The 22210-nt window shown below is 39.3% G+C and overlaps 1 protein-coding gene across 1 annotated transcript in view; it reads left to right on the top strand.

Moving 5' to 3' along the window:
• tmeff2a (transmembrane protein with EGF-like and two follistatin-like domains 2a) overlaps positions 1–22210 on the top strand; it is a 133843-nt gene that overhangs the window by 4382 nt on the left and 107251 nt on the right. Inside the window, exon 2 of the mRNA XM_004559195.5 lies at positions 9698–9807. Within this exon, the coding sequence (XP_004559252.2) occupies positions 9698–9807 (110 nt within the window). The remainder of the gene's footprint in view (positions 1–9697; positions 9808–22210) is intronic.

Raw genomic sequence — 22210 nt, 5'->3', positions numbered from 1 at the left:
AAAATTCAACATCTTATAGTATGATGTATTTGGTAATAACAAGTGAAAAAGAGTTAACAAGGTGAAGAGGGTGGTTTTAGATGTGAACTTGTTGTTTCACTTGGGGGCGTAGGATATGTGGAATATTCACTAGAGACTAAATGTCAGATATGTTAGGACTTGGACGTGGCTTTTGTTACTTTATAGTCATTTTTCCCTTGTAAAGGTCCTTTATCTAACAAATGAAACACACCTGTCTCGTGTTTAGTATCGTCAAAATCAGGAACATCTAGTTCCTAGATAGTAGCTTGCTGGACACGGACCTTAAGTTGCACAATTTATTGCTGCCTGATCCTGTGATGATGTCGATCAGTGCAACAAGTACATTGAGTTTTAAGATCCTAAAAGGCTCCCTATAGCCAAACTGAAGGCTCGCCTCACCTGTCATTTAATATTGCCTTAACACTACAGTAATGTGTTAATGTTACTACTGTCATGTTGGGACTCTTTGAAACACATTTCTGTACAGATTTGTGCTGGGTAAAATTCTTTCCGGTGACAATTCACCTGCATGCACTCAAAAACTGCTGCTTTATCCAAGATGTCATACTCATCCAACGCAGTTAACTATATAATTAGAATTTTGTGTAATTATCTCAATCAAACCTGCGATTTTTGGGCTTGTATTGCTTTAAACAAGCAAGTAACGTCTGTGTTATATACCGACTGCACATCAGCTGGCTGATAGACATCCTTAACAGATGTACTTGCAGACTTTTACACACGATCAGCTCAAAGCTTTTGGCTGTATTTGGTCATATTAAAACAAGTAGTAGAACAATGCATTCATAGGTTGCTGAAAGGAATTCAGTCCAATTCAGTTTTATCTTTATCACACATTTCTACTGTAATAATAAACTGTATGAATGACTGCTCACAATTTAATTATACCTTACATCTCCTGTGGGGACATTTCTGTGATAAAGACAATCTGTTCTTCACTGAGTACTTTGCTATTGTTAACTTTAAAAGTCCATGTGATGCTTTGAGACTTATAGTGACAGGGATAAGTGTAGAATATGCAAAGTCTTCTGCAAATCCCATCAAGTGGAGGGAATTTAAGAGCATTCAGGGGATAACTGGCCATTTGCTTTCGAGATCTGTCAAGACAGAAGTCAGACATACTTGCATGCAGGTTTACACCTCTGACAATAAACTGCAATGAGAGATGAATTTTGAGATAAGCAATGCTGGCTTGGTTTAATCGAACCAATCTGAAGTTGCTAATTGGTTCTATTAAAGTAGTGAAATGAAAGTTGGTCAACTAAGAATGCTTTATGTTTTACTTTATTTAAAAAAAATCTTGAAAATTTGTTTAAAGTTTCAGGATGTTTTCACACCTGCATGGTTTAGACCATTTAAAGCAAAGTCTAGTGTAATTTCCCTCCTTGTTGCAGTTTGTCTGTGCAAACTGAACACAGATCACACTCAAAAACATCTGCATCAACATCCTTTGGAGGAGCTGGTCTCAGTCCAGTTGCAAACAACCTCCAGAGCGGTTTGTTTATGACTAGAACGTGATCTTACCTCGCGCCAAGCAAGCTACCCGAAGTACACTGGAAGTTTGTGCAGAGTACACAAATTGTAACTGCTAGCTGTAAAATGAGCCGAGGTCTCAATAGTCCAGAACACAATACGTTCTTCCTGTATTTACGTTTGTTGCTCCTTCCACAGAAACATCTGGCCAGCAAGCAAACTGAATGCTGCAATGACAAATTTTGGATCACTTCAAGTTTTCTCTGTATAAAAAGAAACCAAACCACAAGAAAGAGCTACAAGTTTACAAACCCATCAGTTGCTTCAGACCAAACAAACTATGACTTGCTTTTGGTGTTCAGCGTTCAATAATCTGATATAAAAAGACTAAACTGTAACTTCCTCCCTCACAAACATGTGGAAAAAAACCTGTTGCAAAGTTATAAAAAAAAAAAAGACCTCCAGTACGAGAAAGGTCAGGAGAAGATGTCTCACCACTGTGGTTGTTCAGCCTTCATTATTCATTTAGTCTGTTTAATTATTGATCAGCACAATGCTTAAAACCTGGGTGGAGAACTCTTCATTCTTCTTAGTGCATAGTTCTTAGTGCAGTGAAATTCCAGGTAGGTAGCAGGAGATGCATTTGGCTAACAAGTTCTCTCTTTTAGACAAGTAAGTGCTTCGCTTGGCATCTTAATCGTTAGCATATAAACATTACCTTCTCAATATTTGATGTTTGGCAGCTTGTTTTCGTTAATTATTCAGCTCACTGTAATCTCCTCCTGGAACGACAGGGCAGGAGCAGGAAGTATACGTTTTCCTGGACTCCGACACAGTGCAGCTTGGGCCGTGCACGGAACTTGTATCAGTCGTGTCCCATTTAAATTTGGTTGGGAATGAAGCACGAGAGCGTGCAGCACACTTAGCGACACATCCAAAGCAAACAATAACAGCTGGAATGATTTTATCATTGCATCTGTTTTCTGTTCTCTCCTTAAAGTTACCTTTGGTAAAGTTGGTGATGCTGGGTTTGGAGCAGGTCTATTTAAAGCTGTGGTTTTCACATTTTTATTGACTGACTGCATGTTTAGGGAGCCAACAAATCATTGAAGGCTATACGCAGCTACAGGAAATTGCTGCGCACAGGAAATTGCACACATCTGCACATTTCTGTTTATAATGTGTTATTTCAGAGTGGCAGTTTTGTTAGTAATTGTAGTTTTTTTTAAACAGTTTGTGAGGTGGTATTTATTTGCAGTAGTTATATGTTTCACTGTTAGGAAGGTTTAGTCTGCTGTGAGAAGCTGCAACATTAGCCCATTAGCAGCAATTTTAGAACCCTGGATTGAAAGTGTAAGGAAGAGAAGTGGTCCTACCTTTTACAACCTGTGCTTTATGCAAAACATTAAATTAAAATTTTGGGGTAGGACCAGAATTACTCTAGCTCGCCTGCTGATTAATGAGCATTTGTTCTTGCTTGCTAACACATCTGATTTCTTTAGCTAAATGTCCTTAAGATTAGCTAACAGATAGCTAATTATCTGTTAATCAGTCGGTTACCAGATGTGACTAATACTAGACACTTTAATTTGGTCTTCATATCAGTTGGATGGTCTGCTACTGTTTATCAGATCTGCGCCAAGTGTTAGCCATAACAGTTCTGCACATCAACCAAGCACAAATAAATTATAACAACTTTAACCGCAAATCCAGGCCCACATTTCTTTTGTTATATTCAGGCCTTATGTGCTATTTACCACATGGGCCAATTAAGGGTGACATCCAGACTACACATGTTGAGTGCATAATTTCTTAGCCATGGTGCACATTTAATTTCAGCACTGTTTGCTATTTAACACTTGAGGGTTATATCTTTTTGTTTTTTAGTTGTTTGCCAGATCCATCTATCCATCCATCCATCCAGGCATATATGTTGCGGGTATGAAAACAAAAAGAAAGGAAAAAAAGAAAAATGCTTGGGGTCATATAAAATTATAAAATGGAATCATCATTTGTCCAGTACACAAGCTGGGCCTTTGTTGCTTGCAATACTCAAATAAATGAAGCATAGTCTGCCTCACAGCTGAGCAGACAGTAATGTGGAGTCAAGTAGCACTTTTGCAGTAAGCTTTTAAAATTTCCAAAAATACATTGCTGGAAAGGTAATTAACAGGTCCCCACTTTTCAGTATAACTCTGACATGTAAAGAATCCACTGGTATTTTTTCTTTTACTCCCTAAATGTGTTCGGTTCAAATACGTAACTTCGTCAATGTCAAAACTAGTTTCAGAATTCATATTTTTTGATCAAACTTGTCCTCTTGAGCTTGGCCAAACCAGGTATGTGAGGTATTGTTCTGAGGATTCAGTTTTATCCATTTGATCTGATCTTATTCAGAACATCTGGATAAGCCATAAAATTACTTTACTTTACCCCTGTTCATGTTTGCCGCAAAGCAGCAGGAAGCCAGCCAACTCAACAGGAATCCTGGTTACGACTGGTTTAATGTGCTTATGGAGGGAGGACATTTACGAAAGATGTGTAGCTTTCATTTGAAAGAAAATTAGGCAATATCTTGTATTCAGTCATTCTTGATACATATACATTTTTTACAAAGTTTTTATGAGGTAAAGTATGTCACAGAAATGTTTCTGAAGTCTGTATGAACTTCATCAAACCAGTCTCACATTAGTAAAATAGAAATTCAACCTAAATGTTCTGTCAGCTACTGACTTTGAATAACATATTAGGCAATTACAATTATAATAATCCCACAGCATGTTACAATATGTTTAGCTAATATCCACTGACTGAACATGTAGGTACTTGTACGGGATACTGACAACATTTTTAGTTGATAACAGTAATGCTTATCACTGTAATCCTGTTTCAGGTCCCTTAAAATGGATACATTTCAAACTTCCAACACCTCTATTTTTTTATGTTTGCCAAACATGTGGGGTTGAATTTTTGAATTCAAAGCCGCTGCCACACAAGAGAATCTGAAATCAGATTGCACCAAAAGGCAAAATGGTTTTATGATTAAAAAACAAAGGTGATGAATACTAACCTGTTGATTCTGTGTCATTTATTATTGTGTAAACAAAGACATTTTTCAAGTTGTACCACCGCAGTAAATACCACTTGTAGGCAATCATTCTCAAATGACTGAGATTGGTGCCGTTTTTCCCTGCAGTCTAAACCCTTTTGGCCCCAGTGTCTCTGAAGATGTAAGAGAAGCAAGTATAAAACATAACATAATTTATGTCACATGATGATTGTTTTTCAGACATTTACAGCTATTGCAAAAGCTGTGCCACTCGCATCCTTGTAAACAGTTCACAGGAACAATCGTCTTTGATTCCAGTAGACAAAGCATCTTCATCTGCAAGTCTTGATTGCACTGTTGTTCATAAGATGATAAGAATGTCTCCAGCAGTAATGAATCCCTGTGAGTTATTGTTTACAAGTGATAGATGTATTCCTCTTGCTTCCTGGCTCCTGGGGATGTCCAAGCTTCGCATCTGTTTCTCGGTAAAGAAGACAGTTTAATGACTTGTGGAGGAGTCACTTTTTTTTTCATTTAAAATCGAGTTTCTGCTTTTTCCCCACCTTTGTTTTCCATAAGCCTGTTGCCCAGAGAACCTTGAAAAAGAGCTAAAATATCAAACTATGAAATTTGTAGCTTGGACTGATTTGACACACACAGATTCACGCTCACACACAAAAACATTTCCAATCTTTCAAAGACTTTACTAGCTGGCTTGAAAATGATCTGATATTTTCCAGTCATTTGTATGCACGTAGCCAGTTGTATGATTGTCATCCTAACAATGCTTCTCTCCAGTGAGTATCATCAACATGCCAGTTGCCTGGGTGCCAATTTTAATTATTATTTTTTTTGTGTGTGGTTTTCCAGACTGTCTTGTATGGCCCTCTTCAGGCTGAGGGCTTTGTTTCATCCGTGCACTCCAAGCTTGGAGACCTCTCATACCACTGTTCTTGGCTCAGTGATTGTATGTTTTCACAGAGAGCTTACACTTATGGTCATTCAGGACCTTGGCAAATAGCAGGTTCGTTTTAGCATGGACTTCTATTCCATGGGGTATTATTGCCTGATAGGTTGTTCTATGCCAAGAAGGGCTTTTCGAAGTGGAGAAGGTCATTGGTTATGACAGGTTACAGGAGATACTGTGTCTAAGTGTCCATTATAATAAGATATCTATGAATAGAAAATAGCTTTGTAAGATATCTTGCCTGTAACATCCACAGACAGCCAGGCATTATGATGTGTATGAATATCACACGTGCCATTTCACATGATAACTTTTTGCTGTTTTGTGAGATGAACGAGGCTGGCTCCTTACCTTTAATGCAATGTCATGATAGCACGTTGGCAGTTTTGTGGTTGATAATGTTTTTTTAGGGTTTTTTTGCATACGTTTAGTTTACGCCTGTAAGTTCAGTGTACAATGTTGCATTTAATGGAATCTAGTCAAATGACATTTACTTGATTTGGATACATTCACTTGATACCGAGCATCTTTTCCCTAATGATTAGATATTTGTCCAGTCCAGAGAATTTAAAAAAAGAGTTTATTTTAGTAATGTGTAGATTTCATCGTTTAAATTGTGTATTTCTTAATGTAGAGTTTGCTTGATTAACTTTTTTGGGGCTGATCGTAAAAGCCAGGCTAAATGAAAGTCAGAACACTCACTGATAGTGTAATGTGCTCCCTGTAGGATGGTGTGGTAATAAAGAATATCTCTGTGAGAAAAGTTAAACACCCAATTAGGAGGGGTTTTTTCATGCTCTAATTGTTTGATTAAATAAGGTTGATTAAAATAACCTAAAATTAAATTTTATTGCTCTTAAGAGACATTTGATCCCAAAGAAATGTGCATTTTCCCTGGGGCTTTCATAATGGTCGCAGATAAAAGAATATGTATGTGTTTTAATCGTTGTTTAAACCTAAATACTCAGCATCTTCATCGTATACTTGCTTCATCTGTGTCTCGTGTTTAAAAGAAAGAAATAGATAAAACGTCACTCGCCTATTTGCTTTTCCCTTAGGGCTGCAAAGTATAAACTGAGACATAAAAGAACAAAACCCACACTGTTCGTCTTTGAACATCAAAGATGAATCCGTTTGATGTTCATATTTAGCTCCAAATTCCAATTTTGCCATGCCTTGTGGACCTTCTAACTATGTTTTTCTTTTTAATGGTTAATTAAATATTTTAAAAATGCTTGCTAAAAGACACTGAACTGCATCTTTTCTCCAGGTTTTAGTCGTGTATATAATGTGCTGTACCTAAATACTGTCATTCCACTAATCTATACTGCGTATGCAGTTCGTGGGAACTTTAGTTGAACTGGTTTCCTTCCTTCTGAAAAGGTTTAGATTTATTTTCTTATTGTTAACTATCATGGGAATTCAAAACCACCAACTTCACGCTTTGGATGAAAATAGTCTGCTGCTTAAAATTACATCCTAAAATTTGACAATATCATATTAATTATTTATATTAGTCTGCTTTTTGTTATTTTGTTTTTCTGCCTTCCGTGTGCACCTATGGACTGATAAATGGCCAAATGACATGATACGACTGCCTCAGTGTTTGTATTTGATATTAAAAAAGTGTTGTGTTCTCATCAGAAAAACAGTTATTTTGGCCGAAGTCATGAAATCTCCAATCACAGTCTTTTTGTCCTGTTTGGGTGGAGTGGAAACCAGCTGTTCATGCAACCTTTTAAATGGAAACAGTGAAATAATGTGAAAAATGTACAGAGGTCTATTGTTCATTCATCTGGTGTGATGTCATGTGATTCATGACTCTAGATTTAGCATGATCTCTATATTAACTCTGCTTTTGGTCTCTAACAACTGCTCTGTTGATGTTCAGTACTCACCAGGAAGGGTACAGCAAATTATTAAAGCTTAACCTGACTGTTGTGGCTGAAAACAGTGTTAGGACCTCACTCTTTGCAGAGGGAGGATTAATATTAATTTAGTAATTAATATTAATAAAATAGCTGGATATTTTGCTAGAAAACACATTATAATTTCTTGAGAAAAAAACATGTATACACGAGTAATATAGTAGATTGGACTTTAAGGGTTAAATGCAAATCCTTAGAGCAGGGGTCGGCAACCTGCGGCTCTTTAGTCCTTATACTGCGGCTCTGCGTGGTTTGGGAAAATAAATTACAAGTATTTAGCTGAAGTGTATTTTTTTTGTATTAGTTCTTTTTAAACTTGTAGTTCTAAATTGAAAGACTGTGATATTGAAATATAAAAATAAAATTATATTTTATTATTTTTCGTCGCTCAAAATAAGCGTCACACTCGCGGAAGCCGGTACACTCGCCGAAACGCCATGCATTTACCGAGACTTTAGACCCCAGGTAGGCCAATTATGGATCTTCGGATCCACATTATGTCAGCAACTATTCTCCACCGTGAACTATGTTAAAAACAAACACCGCTCCCGCCTCACAGATGACAGCTTACAGTCCTGCGTAAAGATGAAAGTGACTTAATTGTGTAATAAATAAATAAATACATAAATATTTATGCAGAATTTTGCAAATATTTATTTTTCATTTTTTTAGTAGCATAGTGCTTTTTTCCAATTTAAAATTCAGGTCAAGGCTCTGCTATGCTCCAAAAACCCAAAGGCGATATAAGGCTGGCGGTTCACAACAGTTTTTCTTTGCTACATGGATCATTTTAGTTCAGCTAGGTGTCTTTCCTTTTTGTTATGTTTCTTTAAGTGTTCAAAATGTGTTCATTACATAAATATAATGTAGTTTTCTCTGTAGCACTTCATGGATTTCATAAGCAACACACTTTAGTTGTTCACACAAAGCATAAAGGTAGAAAAAACAATATATACAGTGTTATCTTCATTTTAGATGCCACAAAGTATTTGCGGCTCCCAGTGTTTTCTTTTGCGTGGAAACTGGGTCCAAATGGCTCTTTGGGTGTTAAAGGTTGCTGACCCCTGGCTTAGAGCAATAGAAAGCAGCCTGTCAGTCATGAATGCAATTTCATTTTGCATATAAGACAATTTACTGACATGTCTGTGATATGCCATGTCTAATATATTCACTGATTCATGATGATGTAAAACAATTTATAGCTGAATAAGGATGATAGGCATGTCAATATAAACGTAAATAAAAAAATCTTCTGTAGTGAGACTACAGTCTGACCTGGGCATCATGGCCATGTTTATATAATTTAAGCCATTTGGTTCATAAATATTCTCAGCAAAAAGTTCTCAGATTGGTTTGTCTGACAAATGTCTTAAGCTATAGAATTTTATTCAGTGATCTTTAAAAAAAAAAGGTCAGTTTTTCAACTTTTAACTTGGAATGCATTAAAATAATCTTTGTGCAAATAGATACTGCACGATTGCCGGGTTTATGTCAGCTGGAATTTGGTGGAATACACTTTAAATGTATTTTGGAAAAAGCCTTCATGCACATGTTACGGTCTTTGTGCACGTGGCCTTTTTTTAAAGCAATCACTTCAGGTAAGCTAACAGCCCTGAGCTCAGTCTACAGTCTCAGGCCCATGTGACTCGCTGATTTGATTCAGAAAGCTATGTTGGAGTCATTTGAGCTCCCTAACGCAGCCTGAATCGGATCACAGCCCAGTTTTGCCTCTGCTGGACAACGCCCCAGGAGTTAGTCTTGTTGTACACAAACAAATATTAAAGAGAAATAAATGGGTGGAGAAACAGAACAAATATGTTGTGTAGGACACAAAATTATACGCCATGACCTCAGTAATGAACCTAAATGTCACCTCTATTAAACATCTGAGTGCTTTCTAAAACGATGTATTAAAGAGCACTATCTACCATTCAATATCTCCAGCATCATCAGAACATCATGTAATATACCATCAACAAAAAATCTTTTGTTCACCTTTCAGCAGCGACTACTGCTTTTTCATTTGAGCATTCTGGCAGCTAAGGAGAAGGATTGCACTAGCATTGTGTTTTTGCACAGTAGACCTATGTTCCAGGAGTGCAGCGTGCTGAGGGAGATATGACTAATGGCAGAGGTTCATTAGAAACGACCCTGAATGGGTTTCAGGTTAGAGTTGCTTGAAGGCTCGACAGAAAAGCACTTAGTCACTGTTGTCTCTTGTTGGCTTTGGTCCTCCAGGTTCCGATGACCGGGACACAGACCTGTTCTTGTGCGACACCAACACATGCAAGTTTGATGGGGAATGTCTAAGAATCGGGAACATGGTGACATGCATTTGCGATTTCAAGGTAAGATGTGACGTTTCTGTTACTGTTTCATTGTGTCTTTTTACTACAACGTTTTTCCTTTTGGTGTTAAATGTCTCTCTGCTAACCCGCCCCTGTCTTTATTAAAAGTTCATTCATGGTATCTATAACAATAAATGTAAGGCGGAGGTTTGATTTAATTGTATTATTTATACATTTGAAGAATTGTAATAGTGTCTGCCTTTCCAGCTTTTCCAAAATGTTGCCAATATTTATGCTAACATACAGAATAGTTAGCACATCTGCTAACTAGCTTACTACATATTTCATGCTATATTTTTTTCAGGGATTGTGCCCATTAATTACCATATGTTGACACATGTTAGTTAACTTTCCACTTTTGTCCTTGTCCAGATGGTAGCCATTAAAACAGGCGCTAGTTTCAAGGTTATAGCATCGATGCTACAGTCACACAAGGGAAAACAGTGTTTATAGACTGTGGCACAAACAAAATAATTACAACTCTGTGCAATGAACTTTTAATCTCTTTGGATTTGAAATAGTTGCTTTTAACACAGGGACCAGGTCTGCAACCACTTGTGGTTAGTTGCTGTGTAAGAGAGCAATAAAACAGCAGTAAGATGAATAAGATGAACCCAGTTATGGCAGTTATACGGAATGTGTTTGTGATGAAACAGCAATTAACTGCATAACTAAAAAATTGCATATCTGCTGCCTTCTGTACATGAGGACACTCACATTAAAAAGGAATTCACAGTAAAAGCTTAGAGCTGGCCAAAACCCTGTGGCAGATTGGCGAATAACAATTTTGTCCCAAGTAGTTTGCTGTTCTATTTTGTTGTTTTGTTTTTCTAGCATGACTGAGACATTACCTGGCTGGTGCAATCTATGTTAAATCTATGTTAATTTTGAGTATTCATTTTGTTACTGTGTGAATTTGTAGCACTTGAAGAAATGCTTCATTGGAACAAAATAAATAGTGTGCATGGTACACTATAATCCCTCAATCCAATTGCTGCATTTTATAAATGCACAAATGATCATTCTAAACATCTGATTAGTGTTATGTAAAATGATGATTACTAAGTGTCTGAAATCTCAGTTCAGTACAGCTGCAACAGTCGTGAAAACCAGGGCCCTTAGTCTAACCTCCTTTATTTTAATATATTCAACAGTCAAAGGCCAGGAGTGTGTGTGTTTTCTTGCTTTCAGCACAATAAATCTAAATGATTTGAGCATCAAATGCTGAAACTAATTAAAATTGCACTTGTATAAGTGTAAAAATGGCACGTATAAAGAAAAATAATAATGAAACACAGCAAAAAAAACACTTGTGTTATTGGAAATATACACCTATAATAACTTGAAAGTTAATCTGTGATGCGTCTGAAGAAAGAATTTAAAGATTTATAGAATCGATTGGATCGAAGTCCATTGTCTCTATTAGACGATATTAGGCCCAAGGGGAGGTGCTCGCATACCATGAGCCCAGTTTATAGCTTGCTCTGAAATTTGACATCGCTATCCTGGTATACTACACTCTCCACATTCATAAACAAGACTGTCACTGATGAGACCAAAGACTGAAAGGCCCTCGTTAACGGCATAAATCTAGGAAATTAGGCTGTTCTTGATAATGACTCATACTTAACTTTATGGCCAGACCTATAATAAAAAAGGAGCAAGCCAGTCAGCAGAGTATTGATTTTTGTATAACGTTTGCAAGCTTTGCCAATGAATATGCTATACAGAGCCCCTGATAATAGAAACCACTGGGATCTGAGGATGTGGCACGTGTTCTCATCTGTCGCTTTTATCAGAACGTCATCAGCGCGAGCAGGCACTAGGCAGGCTGACACTCGATTGGTCACCAGTTTTTATCTCAATTTCGTACTTCCCTGGGAGCAAACGTTAACAGAGGCCTGCAGATAAATGACATTACAGCTCCATTCCTCTTCAAGAGATCTCACACTGATACTGCTGTCGCTGTGCATTCAGGCGCTCTCTGTGCTCTCGGAAAAGAACAGGTCACACCACAATTTCTGCCTTAATACCATGAGTCAGAGGGCAACTTTCTATGCATCTTTGTTTTGTTTGTGTGGAGGAGTTCCTAATGTCAGTCTCTTTATTTCATCAGTCAACATAAACATGACCCCCCTAGCCTAGCAGGCGATGCCATGCCCTGAAATAATCAGTCACTACTAATCACTGTCAAATAAATGGATCCAAGATTTTTCTCCTGTTGGCAGTTTGTTCAAGCTTTCAGAGGGGAACGTTGCATAAATTCTCATCTTGGATGGATTTCCTTTGTTCCAGAGGAATCTATGTGTGCACACATTCGCACACAAAAACCCCAAGCAAGAGACATGCAAGGGACTGTGAAGAGGAAGAGAGTTTGATGTGGTGGAATCAATGGACACTATTCATTGCCAAGATGCATTAGATTTGCCTCACACTGACTCTTTAAAGAACCAAGACTTTCTCTCGCTAACCCAAGTCAAACTGCTACACAGCAGCGTGCGCTCTTGTACCTGAAAATGAGTTACGTCTTGTCTTTGCTAATGCAATGCCCTGACTAATCACATAAAGTTTGCCGGTAATTCATCTCACAGCAGCTGCCGGGCAAAGCTATTGTTGCCGGTTTGGTTTTGTTAATGTCAGGTCACAGTGCTGATTCCCAAAGGGATCGTCCAGTCTAAAAGTATGTGCGCTCACGGCGATGTGAAATACTTCAACTCAAACTGTCCACTAAAGGGTAACTGGAACAATTTATTGTTCTTAGTAATGGTTCTTTTTAACAGAAAAGTTGGGAGTTGCTGGAAAAATATCCAATAACTAGACACAAAATTTGCATATAGCTGTTCTCAGACTCTGAAAGATATAAGACATCATGGAAGCAAATAAAGGAGCTTTAAATATAGGCAGGAATGTCTGGGTTTTTTTTTTTGTTGCTTTGTTATGTTTGATTACTGGGCTTTTTTCCCCCAAAAAAATAATTTAATGAATTTTCATTTTATTTATTTATTTTATTGTAGTAATTCCAACAGGAAACCACACTTTTGAGTCATCTATCCTAAACTGTCATGGCTAAAGATAAAAGATGGATGTGGCAGGTGATGCTGGAGTAGCCTACTGGGACCTTTGGGACTATTTCCCGTTTTAACTGTTAAGCAAATGAAATTAGATAAACATCAAGTTAATCTGCTCTAAAAGTAAGACTCATATTGCACCTTTTACAGCTTTGATATTGGAGCCTCTGTATGGATGCTATGACCTGAGGGAATCCCCCGCCTATATCACTAAAGTTGGTCTAGCACATAAAGAATTAGATCGGTCATTTTATCATTGATATTTTCTCTACAAAAGCTGGCAAGAGATTAGGAGTCTTTTAATTATTACTGAATCTCTCTCGTAAAACAAGAAATGCATCAGATAAACTCAAGTTTTGCATGTTAGGGCTATTTGTACAATTGAGTATAAGAAATGGCCAAAAATGGCATTAAAAATAAAAAATGCAGTCCTTGCAGTTAAAGGTTTTCATATATTTTTGAGCAAGTGATAACGAAATGTTCTGCTATGAATGAGGATCGTCAAGAAGTTAGTTAGCGAGGAGGACAGGACTGCCTGATAGAATACTGGGAAAATGTTTATGAACCACATTAACTGCACTTTCAAGTAGAAAAAAACACACAAACCCACAGAGAACATGATAAATGGATCCTGCATGAAATCCAGATGTTCATACGCTTCCCATGTTTACATTGTAGATTGGAAGAAATCTATCACGTAAATTCAAATAAGATTAAAGGCTATTGAGCCAAGTCATTCATATTTTTTACAGCATTTCACATACATAAAGTCAAAGATACAAGCAGAATTATTAAATGAATAATTGATTAAAGTTGTTAAATCAATAGCCTGAAGGTATCCATGAAATTATACCTTCGTCCTGACATTAATATCAATCAATACTGATGGATTTAATACTGGGGTGGAGGGTTTGTATAACTTAGTGTTGTTTAGGAGACTGATGAGAAACTAAAAGAAAAGTTTAAACTGAATTGTGCTGTCATTTATCCCGTTTTCTCCACCATAAAAATGGTTTGTAGCTTGAAGCTAGTGGCACATGATGCGTCTTAATGTATCAGCTCTTACATGTTCAATAGACTCTTAGAAAAATACAGGAATCAAATAAAGTGTTGTTGTTTTTTTTATATATCTGTAATCAGATAAAGTTAGAACAAAGTGCTACAGTGTTTGGTAGGTTAGAATAAAATAGCTCAAAGAATAATGAGTTTTTCCCCACACGGTGTAATTAGTAGTATAAGTGTGCATAGCATACCTTCATGAGTCTCTTCCAAACACAATAGCAAGGTTTTTGGGTCAAGAATGAATGCAGTAATATTCTTCAGAGAAAGTTCAAAATCTGTCATAGCCTACAGCAGGAACAAATTCAGGAACAGTCATGCTCTTGTTCCTGCTGAAAACAGCATTAACATTATAGCTGCAGCTCTGTAACACAAGCTAACACTACTTAGCTTACACTTTTTGCATTTTGTTTAATTTTCTGCTGGATTCATGCATTTAATCGACAAAAGGTAATGATGGCAAATAATTTTTAATGGCAGCGAAATACTGGTACTTAGGTGCAAATTAGTGCAACAGGTCAATCAATTAATTTAATTTGTGTGAAGGAGAGTGAGTGTTTTAGGTAGCAGAGGAAGCTTTATTTATCTGCAGTGTAATTACACAATGAATTTGTCTCTCACGTTATAATTTAATAAATGTTTTTTATCAAAGTCAGTGAAATTACCACTAAATGTTTTCAGTGGCTTAGTGTATTAAACAAAATAAGATGACACTTTAAAGGCAAATGTCCTTTCAAAAACATTGGCGACACCAACGTTATCAATTACTGCTTATTAAGCCTGTGTTTATTCAGGTAAGTGAATCAGTAGAAGAATTTGGGAACAAGTTAAAAATAAAAAAATGCAAATGCTAGAAAATTTAATCATTTTTACAAAAATTTGGAGTAAACAAAGTGTTGGCAAAATTCATGACCAAAGCATGTGATAGACTGTGTGCAAGCAAATCTTTGACAGAAATTCCTTTTGAAAGGCGTTCAAGTCTCAAAGGGCAGAGAGTTGGAAAGCACCGTGAGTAGATCCAGCAGCTCTGTTTATGAGTAAGATGTTACATTACAGCTGAATGTGAATGGAATATGTGTAAAATCATCCAAGCATCTCCCGCCGAAGGTGTTGCAGATGAATGAGAGGCAGATGTTAACACAGCAGATGTAAGTAATGTGATGGGTCATTTATCTCGGGATTATGTACTACTCGAGGCTGATGACTACCAGCCCAGAGTCCTTGTAGTGTTCCAGGTAGGTCATGTTTAGTTTATGAAAGTTTCTGCAAATTGCCTGGCACCAGTAATACATTTCCTGAAGCAGTACACTGAAGGTTATTGCTGCTCTGGATAGTTTAGCCCTGTTATCTTGAGAAATACTTTTTTTTTTCTTTTTAAGAATCGAATCGCATAAAAGACTCTTGCAGGATTTTATCTGTGTGGCTGTTTATGAGTTTGACAGAGTGACATTCAACTAGAACTACAACATGAGTGACATGTTTCTGTTTGTCATCCTTTCAGTACAGTGTTCCGCTAGGGTTAGCTATAATGCAGTTCACCTTTCACGGCCTCGCTGTTTCACGTATTTATTTTTGTGCAATTTTGCGTGTTTTTTTTTTTTCCAGCGCATTGTGTTCTGCTTTCTGATCGGCTGTAAACCACTGTCAATCAATCTCCTCCATGCCGTGTCTCCTGTACAGTGCAGAATGCGTTCAGTTTGTCAAATTTACATAAATCTTCGATCACTAGCAGTGTGACTCTGAAGTGCTGTATTGTATGTTTGTAAGTTTCACCCCCAACAAAAGCATCCATCCATCTTCTTCCGCTTTATCCGGGGCCAGGTCACGGGGGCAGCAGCCTAAGCAGAGAAGCCCAGACCTCCCTCTCCCCAGTCACCTCCTCTAGCTTATCCGAGGGAACACCAAGTCATTCCCAGGCCAGCCGAGAGATATCATTTCTCCAGCGTGTCCTGGGTCTGCTCCGGGGCTTCCTCCCGGTAGGACATCCCCGTAACACCTCACCCAGGAGGCACCCAGGAGCCATCCTTGTCAGTTGCCTGAACCACCTCTACTCTGAGCCCCTCCCGGATTTCCGCCGCTTGTATCCGTGATCTCGTTCGAACCAAGCTCTTGCAACGGATGTATAGGGATCGAATGGCCCATAGCAATGGGCCAGACACCCCATACTCCCGCAGCACCTCCCACAGGACACCCTGAGGGACACGGTCGAATGCCTTCTCCAAGTCCACCGCCCAACAACGCTGCTGACTTCGACTGAGAAGTCAGCAGTGTGGTGGCACCCTTCACCTCTGGTGTCCACCATTTGGTTCGGGGATTACCACCACGACAGGCACCAACCATCTTGCGGCCGCAGCTCAATGCAGCATCTTCAGCAATAGAGATGCTGAACATGGTCCATTCCGACTCAATGTCCCCAGTCTCCCTTGGAATGCTGTTGTAGCTCTGCCGGAGGTGTGCGTTCAAGATCTCACGGACTGGGGCCTATGCTAGACGGTACCAGCACACCACACTCACTACACGTTTAGGTGCACCGGGTCTGTCCAGTGTCCTCCCCCACCACCTGATCCAACTGACCACCAGGTGGTGATCAGTTGACAGCTCAGCCCCTCTCTTTACCCGAGTGTCCAGAACGTATGGTCGCAGGTCAGGTGATACGATTAGAAAATCAACCTACGGCCTAGAGCGTCCTGGTGCCACGTGCACTTATGGACACTCTTACGTTCGAACAAGGTATTCATTATGGCCAAACTGTGATTTGCACAGAAGTCCAGCAACAAAACACTGCTCGGGTTCAGATCAGGGAGGCCGTTCCTCCCAATCACGCCACTCGAGGTCTCGTTGTCGTTACCCACGTGAGCATTAAAGTCTCCCAGTAGAACAACAGAGTCTCCAGGTTGAGCACCTTCCAACACCCCACCCAGGGACTCTAAGAAGGCCGGGTACTCTGAACTGCCACTCGGCGCTTAAACACAGATGACAGTCAGGACCCATTCCCTGACCCCAAGGCGCAGGGAACAAACCCTCTCATCCACCGAGAAGAACCCTAACGTACAGGCAGCAAGCCTAGGGGATATTAGAATACCCACCCCAGCCAGCCGCCTCTCACCAGGGGCAACTCCAGACTGAGACAGGGTCCAGCCCCTCTCCAGGAGACTGGTTCCATAGACCAAGCCATCTAGCTGATACCTCTCAACCTCATGCACTAACTCAGGCTCCTTCCCCACCAGACAGGTGACATTCCATGTCCCAATTCCCAGTCTTGGTAGCCAAAGATCAGTCCGCCAGGGCTTCTGCTCCTGGCCCCCACCCGGCACACAATGCACCCGACCCCTATGGCGCCTCCTGCGGGTGGTGGGCCTGCGGGAGGGTGGGCCCATGTCCCCTTTTCGGGCTGTGCCCGGCTGGGCCCCATGGACTAATGTCCGGCCACCAGACGCTCGCCCTCGGGCACCCTCCCCGGGCCTGGCTCCAGGGTGGGGCCTAGGGATGGGTATTGATAAGATTTTAACGATTCCGATTCCATTTTCAATTCTGTTTAAAGATTCGAGTCTTTATCGATTCTCTTATCGATTCTTATTTTTAAAAAAGGAGAACACTAAAGTCGATTAGCTTAGAACTTTGTTTTATATCTTCTCTTTGAACAAGATAGAAATTGAGGAGTAACATGGCCTTACAAACCCAACAGTGAAATCTTAAGAGATCCACAGCCTACGGCTCTTCAATGGGGTGTCCCAGGGTCCCCAGGAAAAAAAATGTAAATGTAAAATAATAAAATAACCATTCTTCTGTAGCAATAACAAAGTGTAACATAAATTATTCTGTAGCAATTACACAAGAATATCCAGTAATGTCCCTGCCTAGAATTAAACACATTGACTTACCAAAGTGAAATCAGGGCATCTGCTGTGGCAAATGGGTGCAAGCCTTTGACCACAAACTTACTCACTGCTCGGTGACATTCGTCTATCCTGGCCTGAAAGGAGACGCTACCGGTAGACTGCAGCGAGAACTGCCAGCATCTGAGCCAGCCAGACTCTGTCTGTGTCTCTCATTGTGGTCACCTAAATGCACAGTAATGGAAGGTTTTGTAATAAGGCAGATCGCGCTAACATAATGTGCACCTGTTAGTTGATTATTTATCTGCCGCATTAACGGGAGAGGACGTGCAAACGTTACCGCTGCTGCTGGGTTGAGATTCACGAGTCCGGAGCGGAATTAAAAACACGACATTCATTTAAGGTCATCGCGTGTTTTGTGAGCAAATGCTTTTGCATATTCGTAGTGTTTCCTCCCTTAAATGAAATATCTACTTTGCAAGTATTCCATGTTGCCCTGTTGTCATCCGTTCTCGTAAAGTATAACCAAACTTTTGAGCATTTGAGCCGCTTAGGTACCGTGTTTCCTGCCAGGTAAGCGACGCTCCGCAACGTGGTGACGTCATTTGGGGCGACTGGAATCGATAAGGGAATCGTTTGCAAAAATGGCAAACAATTCCAAGGAATTGAAACAGTGGGAACCGGTTCTCAACAAGAACCGGGTTTCGATACCCATCCCTAGTGGGGCCCCGGTAACCCTATCCCGGGCAGGGTAAACTGTTCCCTCAATGTCTTCTTCATAAGGGTCAACAAAAACAATGTCGACGAAACATTTTGCACCATCAAAGGCACCTGCGGTAGCACCCAAGAGACAGAGGAAGATGGTAACCTGGACATGGGTTTCATCTTTGGTTTCATTCTATAATACTGGACTTATTTTTCTACGAAGGTTTGAACTTTGAGAGTGTTTAAACAAGAGAGAAAAGTGTGAAAATGTTCATGCCTGTATGAAAAAAGTGTATAAAGTGTGTAGTGAGGGGTTTTATAGCCCTAAAACATCTATAACAATTGTAAAAAATAAAGCTGGCTACTTCGCAGATTTCACCTTTCGCGGGTTATTTTTAGAATGTAACTCCCGCAATAAACGAGGGAACACTGTAATCCTTATATTAAAAGTGCCTTTTAGATTCATAATCATAATGCCACAGTGTGAAAGTGTATGTACGGTTAAGGTTTTATGAATAGGTGCTAAAAATCAACATAACTGAGAGCTCATTTTCCCTTTAGGCTGCTTTGAAAATACATTGGCTCTGAGGATCTCATTTAATACTGCTTCACAAAGTCTCAACGTTGTCTGTGTGGGTTTAAATAAAAATGTCATAGTAATAAATAAATATAGGAAAAAAGTAGTTGACTCTTTTGTCTATGTCTTCATGTCTATGTCTTCGTAAAAAGTTTTGTGTTGATTTTATGATCTCAGTCATTAGTTTCCAGTTAGTTCCCATTAGAATTAAAAATGATGATAAAGACGACAGTTTTAGTATTGGCCTATTTTGTGACCGACAAGTTGGTACTTTATGAATACAGAGTGTCCCTTGGCTTTTTTAAAAAAATACAAATTCACCTCTCACCAAGACAGCAATGGCAAAAACATTCACTTTCATAATAAGATTAACCAATGGGTTACTTCATGGGTTGAGCCAAAAGACGATGATCTCGGAAATCCATGAGGGTTGATTATTAAATTCATATTCAGTTCTAAATTGCCCTCCTGTAATTTCATATCAGCATATAACCAACACTTGCAACAGGATCATATCTCTCTGTACATCCCCCCACGTGGCACCTCTGTCCTCTTTATCACCTCTTTGTAACTTTTCCGCTTACTGTCTGTTTGAAGATGAAACACTATGCTTCACATATGGAGGATTCTGTGAGTCATTCTACACATGTAAAAATACATTTGGGAGACAAACTCCCTGTTATCACTTTCTGTTCAATTACCCTGCCACCGACGCTATCAGATGGTTATCAAACAATTGCTGCACATATTGGATGATTTGACTAAGAAGGAGGTTGTCCAGCCCTATTACATCAATCTTTTATATACCCTTGTATATTCCACAAAAACAACAACATTATTCATTCAAATAGGCAAAACGACCTCTGAGCGCTACGTGTATGTGTTTTCCTCATAAATGACCTTTTGTAGTCATGGAGATAACACATTGTCTGAGACAGAAGTAGTTTAACGTCATAGCAGTGCAAACGCTCTTAGAGAGGAGGTTTAGGGTGGACAGTGTGCTTTGACATGCGGGGGCAGCTGTTCCCATCCTGTCTCCTGCTATGACTTGTAACTGCTATTTTATGGTATATTATATGTAATTGAGATCCTTATCTGTGGAAAGCTATTAATATCGCGTTTAAAAATAAGACTAGTTATTAGCTAATAACACAACTGTATACAATCAGGCATATGTAGCACCTTTATTATATAAACTGAAGAAGTTGGGAAGTTGCTGTGGCTTTTGATGGCAGCAAGACATCTCTAATAGAGCTGGGACAGCACCATGTTTACCACTGTGGAGCATCCCCTCTTCAGTCCATAAAAGCTGGTTAGTGAGGAGATCAGTTGCTGGGTTTATGGGAGAGATTGTTGTCCCTTTCTTTTCTGATATATGATTCTAACTGCTCAACATTCCTGGGTCTTCTTTGTTGTATTTTTCACTTCATGATGCACCAAGTGTTTTCAGTTGGTGAAAGGTCTGGCCTGCAGGCAGGGCAGTTCAGCATGTGGACTCTTCTGCTCTGAAGTCATGCTGTTTAAATAGATGCCTTCGCTCCCTGAAAAACATAATGTCTGGATGGGAGCACATGATGCTCTAAAACCTGTATATACCTTGCAGCACTGATGGTGCCTTTCCAGATGTGCAAGCTGCCAATTCCATAGTCACTAATGCATTGCCATATCATCAGAGATGGAGGCTTTTGAAGTGAGTGCTGATATCAAGCCAGATGGTCCCACTTCTGTTCACTCCAGAGGATTCGGCATCCATGTTTTCCAAATAATTTATATGACCATAGATTACATTTTCATTTTGCCTAAGTCAATTTTTAATGAGAATAGAAGGCCCATAGTAGAGAGCGACATTTCTGGATTGGGTTCACATATGGCTTCTTCTTTAAAAGACAGAGATTTTACCTGCTTCTTGGATGATATGCTAAATTGTGTTCACAGACAGTGTTTTCTAGAATTTCTGAGCCCATGCCTTGATTTCTTTCACAGAAGCATAAATGGTTTTAATGTAGTGCTCTACACCTCTAGCATTAATTTTTGACCTTGTCCCTTACGTACAGTGATTTCTCCAGATTCTATTTTGAGTTTATGAACTGTAGAAGAGGAGTTATTTACAGCCTGTGCGCTTTTACAGGAACATCATTTTGAAATTCGTAGATTGGTGAACTCTGTACACATCTTTACTTCTGAGAAACTCTGTAAGATACTTTTTTGTATCTAATCCTGTCAGCAAGATGTTCCCAATTAACCTACGTAGTTGTAAAATGTTTCTCCAGCTGTTTCTATTTCACACCACTTACTTTTCCAGCCTTTCGCCACCCCCGTCCCAACTTTTCTGAGATCTGTCACTACTATCAAATTCAATGCAAACTATTTTTTTTCTTAAATGGCAGTTTTTGTAAGTTTGAGTATGAGATGTCCAAATAGTTTCATTTTCACAGCTCAACTTTTGTGAAATTTGGGTTGTATAGATTACCTGCCCTCTAGTGGATCGTCGCTACAATGAGGGAAGGGGAGTGACATTTTTACCTATTGCTGTGTCAGTAATTTCGCTTTTTTTTTTTTTTTTTGAAGTACAAGAGAGTTAAAATTTAGCGAGACAAATATTGACTTGAAGTTAGAAAGATATACAGAGCAATACTTCAGGCCAGAGCACACAAATGTTGTGTATGCAGGTAGTGTAGTGTGGTGTAAAATCTGTGCATGCAGGCACTATCCTGTCTGACCTCTCTAAATACATCCAACACTGTACATTCAGACTGCAAAGCAAATTTGTTGACTTTATATAAAAGAATTTAGGATAATGTTGGCAGCACATTTGGTCCTCAATGTGTTCCCTGCTGGTTGTTTGATGTGGCCACTCCTCGTTGTTATGCCTGACCTCAAATTGCTCTCCCACTTTTCACCGCCGGAAGCCGTCTAATGTTTGGGTTGTGATGGCCAGACTGCTGAAGCTCGCAGCACATCAAAGAGGGATGAGAGCTAATGTGGGTTCATATGATGTTGATGGGAGGGTGTGGAAGGGCATTGCGTCCTTCATATTGCACTAAACAAGAAGCTGTGAAAACGTTTTGACACACACCTTTCAGAAGCACGTACACACAGCAACAAATGCCTGAGTGCACCTTAAACAGCGGAAACACACCTGGCCTTCCCTCTCTCCC

The sequence above is a fragment of the Maylandia zebra genome, linkage group LG16 (genome assembly GCF_041146795.1).
Source record: "Maylandia zebra isolate NMK-2024a linkage group LG16, Mzebra_GT3a, whole genome shotgun sequence".
Lineage (NCBI taxonomy): Eukaryota > Metazoa > Chordata > Actinopteri > Cichliformes > Cichlidae > Maylandia > Maylandia zebra.
This window is presented reverse-complemented; position numbering and strand designations above follow the sequence as displayed.